The sequence below is a fragment of the Podarcis liolepis genome, assembly GCF_965112155.1.
Source record: "Podarcis liolepis genome assembly, chromosome: 10".
In the NCBI taxonomy this organism is placed as follows: Eukaryota; Metazoa; Chordata; class Lepidosauria; order Squamata; family Lacertidae; genus Podarcis; species Podarcis liolepis.
In genome coordinates, this window is record NC_139562.1 from 6,733,418 (window position 1) to 6,749,547 (window position 16,130).

The window sequence follows — 16,130 nt, forward strand, 5'->3', positions numbered from 1 at the left end:
TGTGCGCTGCTCTGGTTCGCCAGAAGCGGCTTAGTCATGCTGGCCACATGACCCAGAAGCTGTACGCCGGCTCCCTCGGCCAGTAAAGCGAGATGAGCACCGCAACCACAGAGTCGGCCACAACTGGACCTAATGGTCAGGGGTCCCTTTACCTTTAATGATATGTGCACTCATGATGTTATTGGGATGGTCACACCTAATCCTGATAGATATATTGTTTTCTTTCCAGTTGTGGAAATGCCCTGCAACTTCCAGCTGAAAGCACGTAACTTCTTTTTACTGAAAATATTCTTGTTTACCTGTTTTTGTCCTGCTTTGGGTTGTGCTGCAGTGCCAGATTGCCCTTCCCAATGAAAACAATGCTGTAACATAAAGGTAAAGGTAAAGGACCCCTGGATGGTTAAGTCCAGTCAAAGGCGACTATGGGGTTGCGGCGCTCATCTCGCTTTCAGGCCGAGGGAGCCGGCGTTTGTCCACAGAAAGTTTTCCGGGTCATGTGGCCAGAATGACTAAACCACTACTGGCGCATGGAGGACAGTGACGAGTGCCAGAGCGCACGGAAACGGCATTTACCTTCCCGCTACACTGGTACCTATTTATCTACTTGCACTGGTGTGTTTTTGAACTGCTAGGTTGGCAGGATCTGGGACAGAGTAACGGGAGCTCACACCGTCGTGGGGAATCGAACCGCCGACCTTCTGATCAGCAAGCTCAAGAGGCTCAGTGGTTTAGACCACAGCGCCACCTGCGTCCCTAATGCTGTAACATAGGGGACGTGTGCAGACGGTCCAGTATAAACCCACTACTAATGCACTATTTTTGCATCCATGACATGTGGGAAACACTTGCAAAAATACAAGCAAAATGAAAACACGACACCAGGAGATGATGCTGTATAATTTTGTTGCATGGCACACCTGTGCTCTGGAACATCATCTCTCAGTCTGAATATCATGTGCCAGGATCCCTGGGCATCCAAAGCCCCTGGAATTGGGAGCTGAATTCTTGCCATTTCCATCAGGGCAAGAGACTTAGCTTGCCCCCTTTTCACTCTGCAAAAGGAGGCTGCATTCCTTCGCCATAGGAAGGGAAGCGATGCTTTGAATTCTGCGCACCCAGGTGGTATGTGGGTCTGGGTCAAGGCAGCTTCTAATCACGAAAACCTTGGAGGGTCAACAACAGGGATGTGGAGGACTTGGGGCAGTTAGGCGCAGGCAGGGAGGCGTGTGTTAACCTTAATTTCATTTTCCTTAGCGCCTGTTGCGTTTCCTGCGCTCGCTTTCTCTCTCCCGCTACTAAACCTGAATTAAAACACCCCAGGTTTCCTGTGCCTGAAGTACTGCTTTTAAGAAAAGGATAAGGTAGCTCAATAAAAAGGACAATTACCGTAGTAACCAATCTAGCTTACAACTTGTGCCAACGCAATGAGGAAGTATAGGACATCAAAGGGCTCTCCCTTCTTCTAGATAAAGATAAAGGGACCCCTGACCATTAGGTCCAGTTGTGACCGACTCTGGGGTTGCAGCGCTCATCTCGCTTTATTGGCTGAGGGAGCCGGCGTACAGCTTCCTGGTCATGTGGCCAGCATGACGAAGCCGCTTCTGGCGAACCAGAGCAGCTGTCATACACCTGAATTTCCCCAGACATTTCATTTACCTCCCTGCTGCAGTGGTACCTATTTATCTACTTGCACTTTGATGTGCTTTCGAACTGCTAGGTTGGCAGGAGCAGGGACCGAGAAACCGGAGCTCACCCCGTCGCAGGGATTCGAACCGCCGACCTTCTGGTCGGCAAGCCCTAGGCTCTGTGGTTTAACCCACAGCGCTGTCCGTGTCCCTCTCCCTTCTTCTACTGAGTCCCAATTTCCAATGTTGCCTCTGCCAGTGACATTTGCTTCTCCAACACTACCATCTTTGGGCAGCCTGGACCCCCTCACACAAATCTATCCAGTTTCCTTTGCTGCCTTTAAATCCTGGGTTAGGCAGCGAGTCTTTTCCTAGCCCTACCCGGGACCTGCTGCAAGCCAGGCAGAAGCCCAACCACTGAGCCACAGGCCCTTCTCTTTAGAGGGACGCAGGTGGCACTGTGGTATAAACCACTGAGGTTCTTGGGCTTGCTGATCAGAAGGTCAGCAGTTCGAATCCCCACGACGGGGTGAGCTCCCATTGCTCTGTCCCAGCTCCTGCCAACCTAGCAGTTCGAAAGCACATCAAAGTGCAAGGAGATAAATAGGTACCACTGCAGCAGGGAGGTAAATGAAATGTCTGGGGAAATTCAGATGTATGACAGCCAATGTGTAGATTTTGGCGAATTCATAGCTCAAAAACTTAATTTTTTTTTTTTGAGATTTTGCAAAGAAAGCCCATCAAGCCTTGGCAAAACAAAACAAACAAACAAACAAAAAACACTCAATAATTTTGCCCCCCGAAGTCCAAATTTTCGTCCAACTCTCCGTGATCCCCTGGACCAGAGCATGCCAGGCCCTCCTGTCTTCCACTGCCTCCCGCAGTTTGGTCAGACTCATGTTTGTAGCTTCGAGAACACTATCCAACCATCTCATCCTCTGTCGTCCCCTTCTCCTTGTGCCCTCCATCTTTCCCAACATCAGGGTCTTTTCCAGGGAGTCTTCTCTTCTCATGAGGGGGCCAAAGTCTTGGAGCCTCAGCTTCAGGATCTGTCCTTCCAGTGAGCACTCAGGGCTGATTTCCTTCAGAATGGATAGGTTTGATCTTCTTGCAGTCCATGGGACTCTCAAAAGTCTCCTCCAGCACCAGAATTCAAAAGCATCAATTCTTCGGTGATCAGCCTTCTTTATGGTCCAGCTCTCACTTCCATACATCACTACTGGGGAAGCCATAGCTTTAACTATACGGACCTTTGTTGCCAAGATGATGTCTCTGCTTTTTAAGAGGCTGTCTAGGTTTGTCATCACTTTTCTCCCAAGAAGCAGGCGCCTTTTAATTTCGTGACTGCTGTCACCATCTGATCTGCAGTGATCTTCCGCCTTACCATTATCCAAAAGGCACGAGCCACCCATTATTTATCTATCCATCCCTTCATCCATCCATCTCTCAATCAAGCCATCAGTTGGACTTACACCTCACAGGCACAGTGAAATATGATTCCAGCATCTTCCACTGTGGCCAGCTTTAAGTGGAGTTAAAGATCCATCACTCTCTAGCTCCCCGGGCAGAATTAGGATTTCCCTGCCCACCTCACATGGCTGCTTTTGGGAGTGCATTTCATGCCTGCCACTGAGTGCCAGAAAAAATGTCTTCCACGTTGCCAAACAAGCATCTTAGGGAAGAAAAAGATTTACCTGCCAGAGGTGGCACAGATTCTCTCAGCAGCACACCTGCGTTGGTCCTGTTCTGTACTTCTCCAAATAAGCCTTGCTCTGCCAGACCTTCAGGCAGCAGAGACCTTTTCTCTGTCTCTTGGGCATCTGCCAGGTAATCAGCATCGGGGTCTGCCAATCTATTTGCCAGGTGGAAGTTTTTGCCTGTTTGAAAGGGAAATGAGAGGGGGGAAGAGAGGACAAGACTTAGGCCCCAAATATCTGTATCCCTACAGACCCTATTGGGTGCTATGATCAGCAGAGGAAGCCCTTCTGGTCGTTCCACCACCCAAGAGCGGTGGCTCAGGAGAGGGCCTTCTCTGTGACAGCCCCTAAGTTGTGGATTTCCTATAGAGGTATGTCTGGCACCTTAATTGTATAGATTTGTCATATGCAGAAGACATACCACTTCTCCCCTGGCCTCCTCGCTGGCCCAAGTAGGACCAATTCAGCCAGCTAGCCCTGGGGATTATCTAACTGATTTTTGATTTTTATTATTCATATTTTTATACTGTATTTTATGCTGCTTTTATAATTAAGTGTTTTAAGGTGTTTTAAATTTGTTGTTAGCCGCCCTGAGCCCAGTTTTTGAACCAGGAAGGGCGGGGTATAAAAATATATATATATTATTATTATTATTTACTCTGACCTTGACACCAGGTGTGTTTGTGGGTGTGCATATTTAGGATCCAACCTATTTTTCTCATTGCAAATTGCTTTAACAATTTTCAATGTTGTGTTTTTATATAGCTATAATCCATGCTGGGAACTTTACGGGGAGGGACAGATAAGAAATCCAATCAATAATCACCACCATTGCCACCATCAATCACTTCCCTGTGTGGGAAATTTTTTAAATGTCTAATGTTTTGCAATTTTTATGCACTGCAAGCCGCCTAGAGTGGCTGCGGAAATCCAGTCAGATTATTATTATTATTATTATTATTATTATTATTATTATTATTATTATTTTGCCTTAAACACAGATAAATATAAACAACCAAAATTACAAAAGAAAAATCCTTAATAATGGAAAAGGCTAAAAAAATGCAAAAAATATCAAAGTACATGGCATAGAACATAAGCCATTATGAGAAAGAAAACAAAAAAGAAAGAAAGAAAAAGGGAAGAAGAAGGAAGAAAGAAATAAAAAAGGGAAAGGGGGAAAAAGGAAACAAAAGGGGAAATGAGCCAAAACACAAGAAGGCTCGTCTATTGTATGCTTCCGTCAAGGTCACAACAGATCATTATTCTTATCAATTCTCTCTATCTGCATTCCAAAGAATCCGTCATCTTGGCATCAGGGAACATTTCCCTATGCGGTGTCATTCTAAAAATAACCAGGTCTTCCTTGTGGAACCCTTATCCCCTAGATAATTATTTAAACATTCCCATTCTTCTTTCACCATCTTTTTAGGTTTATCTCTTATTGCATCTATCAGCTTTGCGAGCTCCAAGTACTCGCACAATATTATATTATTATTACTATTATTATTATTATTATTATTATTATTATTATTATTATTATTATTATTATTATTAAATTATTTATTATGAGACATTTCTGCCTCCTTCAGCTACCTTTTTGAAACTAAACCTCCCTGAAAGTTTAGAAATGCCATACTTATCCCTTGGAACAGCATCGTGTTCCCTGTTTCCAACTCACCGGCACAAGCTGTGATAAAGGGAAGAGAAACAGAGAGTTTAACACAGTACTTTGGGATAGTGCAGTTTCAAAAGGTTTCTTATCACCTTCCCTTCCCTCGTTTGGCTCTGAGGGCACTAGAGTAGGGCCAAGGAGGACCTTTTCCCCCAGGCTCAGGTTCGTATTTCCTTCCGGGCAATTTTCCGGGGGCCACATTTCATTTCACTTATAATTTGTGTTATGTACTGAAGTTCTCACCCTGGGCCAGCAGGGGGATACTGTAGATAGTTCAGGTCCACATATGCAAATAAGGGATCGAAAGTGACGTTCAGTGATTGGATAGTTACAGAAAGTTGTTACAGTTACGTTGTAGTGGAGCTCTATATAAGCAGGCTGGCTGAACCTTTCAGTTTAGTTCTGTTCTGGCCTCTGAATAAACAAGAGCTGTTTGAAGAATCGCTGTGTCGTCTGATATGTTCACCCCCAACTTAACAACTTGTAAACTGCACACACCTAATAACAATCTGATCCAATACAAAGACGTCACAATAACTTTAAAATAGACAACATATCAAATGCAGCGATATTCGGCAACCCATTAGAATATAATAGTGAACAGTAAAATTAAATATCAGCAAATAATAATAATTTAACAGTTCACACATATCAGTTACAATAAAGAATTACTGAAGTATAATCAATAAAAATATCGGCAAGTCACAATGCATAAAATACCACAAAAACTTACAAAACCATGTAAAAGGATCGAATTGAGAAGCCAGTGGTGGGTGAGGTTAGAGGCAAAAGTGGAAGGAGAACAAATAGCCAATTTTAACTTTGCACAATAGGATAGCTTCTATGCATGCTCTCACAAACCCCACAAGCATCCATCCAAAATCTCTATTTTGCTGGCAGGCAATAATGTATTTATTACTGCACAGGTTGCAAAATTTGCCTTGGCTGCAAGTAAGTTGAGAGCTAGGCACCAAGACAAGTGTGAGAAGTGGAGTGCTTAACTTATGCAGGTGTGATTTTTGCATTTCTGTATGTTTGCTTTGCTGTTGTTGCTGTTCAGTTTTAAATCAATTACGGTCGTAACTTCCGCTTACGTATCCCTCCGCTTACATAAACTTCGGGATACGTAAGCTGCAAACCCGGAAGTATATTTCAGGGTTTTTCCCGTGCATGTGTGTGCGCAGAATTGGTCCCTCCAGTTGCGGAAACGTCAGGATCCAACCAGAGCTGTGGAACGGATCCCGTCCACAACTGGAGGTACCACTGTATTTGTATTTTACGCATTGTGACCAATTGTGATGGCTTATAGCTTTTAGCGATAAAGATTTGATTCAAAGCATTCATTCATCCATCCAGATAAATAAGAGGGTGAAATATATTCAGAGTCGAGAGTGGATTTCATGCTCTTTATTCAGCTCATAGTGGTGAGGAGGAATGGAAGTTCCCCCAGAAAGTCTGCTTTATATACATTATTTACACAATGGGCCCCACGTGATTGGCTAATTCCGGGATTCTCCTGTAGCCCAATCAGGTTGCGGATTCACTTCCACCTGGAGCTGGATTGGGTGGCTCCTGTGGACCAATCAGACTGCTGGATTCTGGATCCTATTGTTCTAGGACCAATCAGACTGCTGCATTCTGAATCCTATTGTTCTAGGACCAATCAGACTGCTGCATTCTGGACCCTATTGTTCTAGGACCAATCAGACTGCTGCATTTTGGATCCTATTCAACTCAGTACATAACACCCCTCCCCTCTGAGTTCCAGTACTGCCCAGGAGGTTGCATCCATAGTCCTCATAACAGAGGGGTTGTCAGATTTAAAGGACTTCTAGCCAGGCAACAAAGCAAAGCAAAGCAAAGCAAAACAATGGGTATAAAGCAGAGCCATGAGCAATGTGGCATGAGGAGGCTTCCAAGGGCCAGGCAGAGAGGTTTGGAGGGCCGCATTGATTCCTCAGGCCTGAGGTTCCCTACCTCCTTACTAGAGAGCCAAAAGCCATAAACAGAGGGACCAGCGTGAAAATAGAGGGATTTTCTGCTCCAACCCCGCAGGGAGCAGGAATTTGCAAACTGCGACTACGGAGGTAAGTCACAACCGCCCACAACGAAGGTCACGGTCGCCGCGAAGACCTCGTGCCCAGCAAGAGCTGGGATTCATCTAGCCAGCTGGCTTGGCAAAACAGCCCGGTTTGCAGCTAATGGGGTGAAATTTGCTTTGACAGGCAAGATTGTGCCAGCATTCAAATTGATCCAATTTACAGTAGAAGAGTCTCAGGGGCTGCCAGTCTCAATATTGGGGGCGGGGGGGGGGAAGAGGGGCTGCTTTGGCTTTGCTCACCATCTTTGTCGCTCATCTCGCTCCTGACAATGTCCTTTATGTCTCCCACCTGTGGCCGCAACAAAGCAGAAACGCGGAGGTTAGGATCCTGCAAACTCTACTTCCCAGCTTACTCTTGCCTGGCACTCAAAGTAGATTCCGCCTGCCAGGGGTGGGCAAACGCCGCAGTTTAAGCTTCTCTCAGTTCCTTGGTTTTCCTGTCTCAAGTTGGATTCCCCATATTAGTTTACACTTTTATAATATATATACACTTTCATTATTATCATTTTGTGTGTGGGTGTCTGCACGTATGTGTGTTTTTGTATGGAATGGGAGGAAATAAGATGGTAAATAACAAATGAGAAAACTAAATATTGATGTATGTAATTTTTATTTCTTAATTATATTTAGTGGTAGTATGGTTGTATTGTTTTTTGTAACATAAAATCATTCAATTAAAAATATTGTGTGTGTGTGTGTGTATAATATATAAAATCATGAAAATTCTTCAGCATTCTAGCATGAATTTATCCTAAAGTATGACTCCCCCTTCTCGAATAGAGACCCTTTTGCAAAGCATTTCCCCCTAAATATAGTATGTCTCTCTATGTTATTCCCAATAATATATGAATTTATGTGAACACCTTACTCTGGGATATGCATATTTGTGCTCATAATGTGTCTGGAGAAGTGAAATTCAAAATTTCGAAGAATGCGTGTGCTGTGTTTCTGAAAGTGTGAATTAGGTATGTTTACTTTTCAGCGCAGGGACGTGGGTTAAACCACAGAGCCTAGAACTTGCAGATCAGAAGATTGGCGGTTCGAATCCCCGCAACGGGGTGTAAGTCATGGGCCCCACCTGCTAGCCTGCTCCCTAAAATATCACTGGTTTGCTCCTTTCTATATATAGGGTGCCTACATTCTGCATGGACTGGTTGCATGGCAACACGTGCAAATGGCTTTGTTGTTGTTGTTTAGTTGTTTAGTCATGACTGACTCTTTGTGATCCCATGGACCAGAGAACGCCATGCACTCCTGTCTTCCACTGCCTCCCGCAGTTTGGTCAAACTTATGTTGGTAGTATCTAAAGCAAATGGCTTTAGATACCTATTAAAGGTAAAGGGACCCCTGACAGTTAAGTCCAGTTGCGGACGACTCTGGGGTTGCGGCGCTCATCTTGCTTAACAGGCTGAGGAAGCCGGTGTTTGTCCGCAGACACCTTCTGGGTCATGTGGCCAGCATGACTAAGCCGCTTCTGGCGAACCAGAGCAGTGCATGGAAACGCCGTTTACCCTCCCGCTGGAGCAGTACCTATTTATCTACTTGCACTTTGACGTGCTTTTGAACTGCTAGGTTGGCAGGAGCAGGGACCGAGCAACGGGAGCTCACCCCGTCACGGGGATTCAAACCGCCGACCTTCTGATCGGCAAGTCCTAGGCTCTGTGGTTTAGACCACAGCGCCACCCGCGTCCCTTAGATACCTATTAGGTCCATAAATTGCCAGATAGCATATATTCCACACACAAAAACAGCGACCATTTGTTGTTGAGAAAGCACAGCTGGACATATCAAGGGCCCCATTACCTTCAGTAGCTGAGGGCCTCATCAAACCTAAATCTGGCCCTGGGTGTGAGCCTCCATCCCTCGTTCCTCATTACTCACAAACCTCCTTTCCTGTTCCACCCCCCCCACTGAGCTTCTGCTCCACTAAAGGCAATCAGGAGGAAAGGAAGAGGGGGAGACATCCCTCTGGAGCAGCCAAACCAAGTCTGACCCCACCCCACCCCACCCCAGCTTGCCCTTTACCAGAGGGCCTTCTCGGTGGTGGCACCCGCCCTGTGGAACACCCTCCCATCAGATGTCAAGGAAATAAGCAACTATCCTATTTTTAAAGGACACCTGAAGGCAGCCCTGTTTAGGGAAGTTTTTAATATTTAATGCTGTATTGTTTTTAACACTCGATTGGGAGCTGCCCAGAGTGGCTGGGGAAACTCTTCAAAAACATATCATCCTCATTTCCCCCCCTTTTCCCCCTCCCCCCCTCCCCAAGCGAAAACCCGACCCTCCCACCCCTGCCAGACTTCCCTCCGCTCCTCTCTCTGGTTTTTCAGCACATGTTAATCTCTGTGTATTATAAAATTGCAAAGATCCTTAATTTATCTATATGTTACCAATAATAAATTTGTGTCTGTTTATTAAAAACCTGCCAAGGAGTCTGATTCAGTTTGTTGTTTCTTTAAATATTCTGTAAAAGGTTCCCATTTTTCTTTAAAGTCACAGTTGTCCTTATCGCGCAGTTTGTGTGTCAGTTTCGCCAATTCCGCATAGTCCATCAGTTTCTTTTGCCACAGTTCTTTGGTCGGGATTTCTTCGTTCTTCCATCCTTGTGCTATTAAGACTCTTGCTGCTGTTGTCACATACATGAAATGTTCCTCAATTTCCTTGGCAGGTCTTTTCCTGCAATCCCTAACAAAAACGCTTCAGGCTTTTTTGCAAACGTTAATTGGAACATGTGGCTGGGGAAACTCAGTCAGTTGGGCGGGGTATAAATGATATATTATTATTATTATTATTATTCTGATGATGACCAAACTTCTTGCTCATTTCCTGAGGGTTTTGGAGGATTTTGCAAAACGGAATCAGTCACAGAATCAGAGAAGTGTGGGGTTGGAAGGGACCCCAAAAAATGACAGCTGATGAATCCTTGACAGATGGCCCCAAAGAGTCACGAATCTATGAATAAGCCACTTACAGAAAGTCCAGGATCTCCCTTTTCTCCCTTCCGACCAGCTGGGCCATCCTCCCCCTGTTGAAAAGACAGATGCACTAATGCAAACAAACAAAAGGTATGGGTGGAGAAGTTTGCCTCAACATCAACCCTATAAGTGTCTGGAGGTGGTTGGAGGTTGGATGGTGGCTAACAGATTGAGGCTGAATCCTGACAAGACAGAAGTACTGTTTTGGGGGGACAAGAGGCAGGCGGGTGTGGAGGACTCCCTGGTCCTGAATGGGGCAACTGTGCCCCTGAAGGACCAGGTGCGAAGCCTGGGAGTCATTTTGGACTCACAGCTGTCCATGGAGGCACAGGTCAATTCTGTGTCCAGGGCAGCTGTTTACCAGCTCCATCTGGTACACAGGATGAGACCCTATCTGCCTGCGAACTGTCTCGCCAGAGTGGTGCATGCTCTGGTTATCTCCCGCTTGGACTACTGCAATGCGCTCTGTGTGGGGCTACCTTTGAAGGTGACCCGGAAACTACAACTAATCCAGAATGCGGCAGCTAGACTGGTGACTGGGAGCAGCCAGCGAGATCACATAACACCAGTCTTGAAAGACCTACATTGGCTCCCAGTACGTTTCCGAGCACATTTCAAAGTGTTGGTGTTGACCTTTAAAGCCCTAAACAGCCTCGGTCCTGTATACCTGAAGAGCGTCTCCACCCCCATCATTCTACCTAGACACTGAGGTCCAGCGCCAAGGGCCTTCTGGCGGTTCCCTCATTGCGAGAAGCCAAGTTACAGGGAACCAGGCAGAGGGCCTTCTTGGTAGTGGCACCCTCCCTGTGGGACACCCTCCCACCAGATGTCAAAGAGAACAACAACTACCAGACTTCTAGAAGACATCTGAAGGCAGCCCTGTTCAGGGAAGTTTTTAATGTTTGATGTATTACAGTATTTTAATATTTTTTTTGGAAGCCGCCCAGAATGGCTGGGGAAGCCCAGCCAGATTTGCAGGGTATCAATAATAAATTATTATTATCATTATGATTATAATTGTTGGTGGCAGGGGGGGGGGATAGGTATATAAGGAGAGAATTCTCTAAATGCCATGATCCAGGTTTGGGACAAGGGCTAGCTGGTGAGAGAACCCCGTCAGAGATTTAAAATCACAAAATATGCAACAAAGTAAAGAGCGGAAATACAGGCTATTCGATTTTTAAAACTTGCCCTTCTAAGTTCCTTTCAAAGTTCCCCTCTTCCCTCAGCGTAAAAAAGACCACACATTTGGCAAATTTAAATTGGTTTGCTTACAAACTCTTCAAAGATTGAGTTAATGTGTTTTCCCATACATCAGACAGAAAAACACAAGCAGTAAACATGTCTTAGTTACAATGGTAACTAAGTTCCTAAATTATGGCTTGTAAGAGCCATGCGGTCTGAGCTGCAGCAACCAGCTCAAACCTCTTCACATGCTGAGCTTCTCAGGTAGACTGAAGGGGAACAATATGCTTGATTACTTTCCTCCCAAGGTGAGGGGGAGTGACCGAACTAAGCCTGGCAGGACAGCTTACTCTATGGTCTTAACCCTTTCATGTATTAAGTAGATTTAAGCATGCTGGTTATCCCACAACAATGGATTGCAAGCATCCAAGATATCAGATCCTCAGTGTTTCTTCATTGCTGAGCTGATGCACCCTTGCTTCCTGCAGCCCAGGCATCCTGGCACCGAACCCTGAATCAATACTAAACTCCCACAGAACTACAGTGAAAGACCCACTGTCCCAACTAGCTCAGTACTGTCTATTTGCCCCCAGTTCATTGCTGTGAAGTATCTGTATACCAAGAAAGGATCAAATGCCCTGGACATTACAAAACAGAGGTTAGCAATGCCATCTGCCATATTTTTCCGTCTATAAGATGCCCCCAAGTATAAGACTATTTTTGGGGACTCAGATTTAAGAAAATGGGGGGGGGATGTATCTGTGTATAAGATTCCCCCTAATTTTTGACATTATTTTAAAGGAAAAAAACCTAGTCTTATACATGGGGAAATACGGTATTAAGAGAACCCTGCTAGCAGTGAAGGAGCCCCAGCAAACAGGAAAACACACCAAAACAGGCTCAAAGAAGAAGATAATAAAGGAAGGGGAAAGGATTAGATATCAAAGATGGGCATGATCGATTGGCGAACAGTTCTGCAACTAATTCTAACCAGGTTTGTGGTTTAGAAATAGCAACATGATGCCCCAGAAGGCCACAGGCAGGCCATGGTGGTCCATTTTTCTGAATCTGCTCTCGCTTACAGTGTTCAGAGTGGCAACGCAAATCGCATCAGTCGCAGATGGGACGCTGGCAGAAAGCTGTTAAGGGGCGAGGTGGGGGGGGGGAGCAAGTGACAGCTGCCCGCAGGAAATAAGCAAGGCTGTGACTCAGGAATAGCTGTCCCTGCAGCAGTCGATACAGAAGAAGAATCACGAGGCATTGAGAGGCGAAAGCCAAGTTGCAAAGCCGGAATGGGAAGAATTCTGAAATGACAGCACTTCGGAAAACAGGTCTTCCAGAGTTTGGGGAGTCCAGATGTGGCCCTCCAAGCTTCTCTGCCTGGCTCTTGGAAATCTCCCCAGCCACGCCCCTCTCCCCAGACCACACCCCAAGTACTTTTGCCTGGCTGGGAATGATGGGAACTGTAGTCAAGAAATCTGGAAGTTGCCATGTTGGCAAGGACTGCACAGTTGATATGCTCCAACTAAGCTTGCTTCCGGATGACCTGTTCAATGAGCATTCATCCTTGTGGAGAGGTCAGACGACATGAAGCAAGCATTATCCCACACTTGGTGGATGGATGGATGGCAGCTAACAGATTGAGGCTGAATCCTGACAAGACAGAAGTACTGTTTTGGGGGGACAGGAGGCAGGCGGGTGTGGAGGACTCCCTGGTCCTGAATGGGGCAACTGTGCCTCTGAAGGACCAGGTGCGAAGCCTGGGAGTCATTTTGGACTCACAGCTGTCCATGGAGGCGCAGGTCAATTCTGTGTCCAGGGCAGCTGTTTACCAGCTCCATCTGGTACACAGGATGAGACCCTATCTGCCTGCGAACTGTCTCGCCAGAGTGGTGCATGCGCTGGTTAACTCCCGCTTGGACTACTGCAATGCGTTCTATGTGGGGCTACCTTTGAAGGTGACCCGGAAACTACAACTAATCCAGAATGCGGCAGCTAGACTGGTGACTGGGAGCGGCCAGCAAGATCACATAACACCGATCTTGAAAGACCTACATTGGCTCCCAGTACGTTTCCGAGCACAATTCAAAGTGTTGGTGCTGACCTTTAAAGCCCTCAACGGCCTTGGCCCAGTATACCTGAAGGAGCGTCTCCACCCCCATTGTTCTGCCCGGACACTGAGGTCCAGCTCCGAGGGTGGTTCCCTCGCTGGTGGTTCCCTCGCTGCAAGAAGCCAAGTTACAGGGAACCAGGCAGAGGGCCTTCTTGGTAGTGGCACCCACCCTGTGGAACGTCCTCCCACCAGATGTCAAAGAGAACAGCAACTACCAGACTTTTAGAAGACATCTGAAGGCAGCCCTGTTTAGAGAAGCTTTTAATGTTTAACAGACCACTGTATTTTAATACTTTGTTGGAAGCTGCCCAGAGTGGTTGGGGAAACCCAGCCAGACGAGCGGGGTATAAATAATAAATTACTACTACTTCTGCTACTTTCCAGGGGTGATCACAGCCTCCTGTAGAAGTGAGTCCCACAGTTTCATGATGCACTTTAATTGGGCAACCCGGATTGGCTGGTACGGGAATGACTCTCACCCCCCAAATAATGACAGTCTGGAAAACAAACACAAACATCTGTATGGCATTCACACCATCCCATACAACACTCTGTTTTCTGTTTCATAGGACTCAGGTCTGGCAGGGCTCAGAATACTCACCACTCCTCCTTTGTTGCCAGGAGTTCCTGGGGGTCCCCTGAGACAAAGCTGTTGCCTTCCTCTTCTGCCCCTCTCGCCCTGGAAACAGAAAAGGCAGCCCTATAGTGTCTCCTTTGTAACTTTGTCTAGTCAATGTCCTTCAGGGGAGATGTCCACAGCCCAATGCTTCTGCCCATTGGCAGAAGACAGTTGATGAACAGTGGACCTACCAGACCACTCATCCCAGGGGTAGACGATGCAGTGCTTTACAGAGGTTATTGGACTTTAGCTACTGTCATCGGCAACCCCCATGGCCAATGGTGGATGTCATGGACTGGTTGGACGCAGAGGAATGGTGGGAGGAACCAGCTGGGTAGCCACAAAGAGAAGAAGGCTCAGAGCCAGGGGAGAGGTGGTGGGACAATGAAGAGTGGTCAGAGGGAGAAGACTGGGAAGAGGTGGCGCTGGAAACTGAAGAGGCAACAGGGTTCAGTGAGCAGGAAGAGGCTGTGGCAGAGAGCAGTCCAGACTCAGAGGTAGAAGCTGAAGCTGGTGAGTGGGAAGAGGGAAGTCAAGGGGCAGAGATGAGATAGGCTGGAGAAGAGGCAGGGATGTCTCCCCCTCCTGCTGCGACCATCCCCCTGCCTTCCAGAACCAGAAGAGGGCTGAAAAGGGCAGAGCCGTGGCAGGCTTCATGCAGGCGCAGTCTCTGATGTGGGAATGTTGAGGGTGGCAGGAGAAGTTATATTGATTATTAATATCCTTCCTAACTTGTGCTAGCAAGTTTCTTCACTTAGCAGAGTTTTCTGCTTCTTACGCAGCAGAAACCAAGTTGCTGACTCGCCTGAGCCTTTGACTATTATACAATTCAATCTAGCTCAGACTGAATTGTGTGTACCTGCTAAGATCCCCTTTGAACCCCTCCTAAAAGAATAAAGACATCACAGTCTTATTCATCAGCAACAAAAAGTAGTTTTACTTACGATCAGGCAGAGTGAAGGCAAGCGTGTGAAGGCACGCTTAAGGCTTAATGTTACAAACATGTACAAATAGGTTTGCCCCATATGGGAGATGACTTGGGGAACTGCTGTGGCAGCCAGCAGTACAGTCCAGATGATGCAGGAAGGTCAAAGAGAGAGGGTGGTAGCAGCGTAACTTGGCCTTTTACCAGGTCTGGAAAGGTCACGCCCACCCACTAGTCACATGCAAGGAAGGATGCTCCAGGCCAGAAGGAACAGGAAGTTTCAACTGGCTGGACCAAACATTCCCCTGCAGGTCCACTCTAGCAAAACAAGGAATGTTGTACTTGACTGCTCCCAGTGGATTTCATCCCACATATGATTGCTTGGAAAAAGCAGTGGGAGGGAGGGGACCTAAGACAGCTGTGAGGAAGCACGGACTTTCAGTCTCAACAACTGATTTAATGGTTGAGGAACCCGCCTCCTCCGGAATAAGCTGCTCTGCTCATTAGGCCTGACACCCAACCAAGTCGGTGGATATCATGTTTATGCAAATAAAGAGTTAACTCCAGCTTTGAATGGTGTGATTTACTGCTGGCCTGCTTTTTGACACTGGGAGATATGAGTCCAACAGCATCTAGAGGGCATCACATTGCCCACCCTGACTTTTACAGGGAAGATGGAGCCAACACTAAACTTACAGATTCTTCCTAATCAGGGATAAGGAACCTCTGCCCCAAGAGCTAAATGCGGCCCTCCAGGTCTTTCTATTTGGCCCTTGCGACTCTCCCCAGGCCACACCCCCTCCTGAGCCACACCCCTCACCTCCTCTGCTTTGACCCCACACTCAGGAAGTGAGAATTAGGCAGGTTTGCATTTCTGAACACATTGTTCGGTTGGAGAACTGCACCACAAGATTCAGAGAAGCCAAATTTCAAAGCACAACAGTGTTTGAGAATTAGGATGGACAAACTGGCGGACTGTCTTGCCAGAGTGGTGCATGCTCTAGTTATCTCGCGCTTGGACTACTGCAACGTGCTCTACATGGGGCTACCTTTGAAGGTGACACGGAAACTGCAATTAATCCAGAATGCGGCAGCTAGACTGGTGACTGGGAGTGGCCGCCGGGACCACATAACACTGGTTCTGAGAGATCTGCATTGGCTCCCAGTATGTTTCTGAGCACAATTCAAAGTGTTGGTGCTGACCTTTAAAGCCCT

The 16,130-nt window shown here is 46.6% G+C and overlaps 1 protein-coding gene across 1 annotated transcript in view; it reads right to left on the reverse strand.

Moving 5' to 3' along the window:
- The window catches only part of LOC310686780 (uncharacterized protein), a 224,207-nt gene that overhangs the window by 11,642 nt on the left and 196,435 nt on the right, over positions 1 to 16,130 (reverse strand). Inside the window, exons 83-86 of the mRNA XM_083460827.1 lie at positions 13,973 to 14,050; positions 10,070 to 10,123; positions 7,339 to 7,387; positions 3,320 to 3,502 (exon numbers count right to left, since the gene is read on the reverse strand). Of these exons, the coding sequence (XP_083316953.1) occupies positions 3,320 to 3,502; positions 7,339 to 7,387; positions 10,070 to 10,123; positions 13,973 to 14,050 (364 nt within the window). The remainder of the gene's footprint in view (positions 1 to 3,319; positions 3,503 to 7,338; positions 7,388 to 10,069; positions 10,124 to 13,972; positions 14,051 to 16,130) is intronic.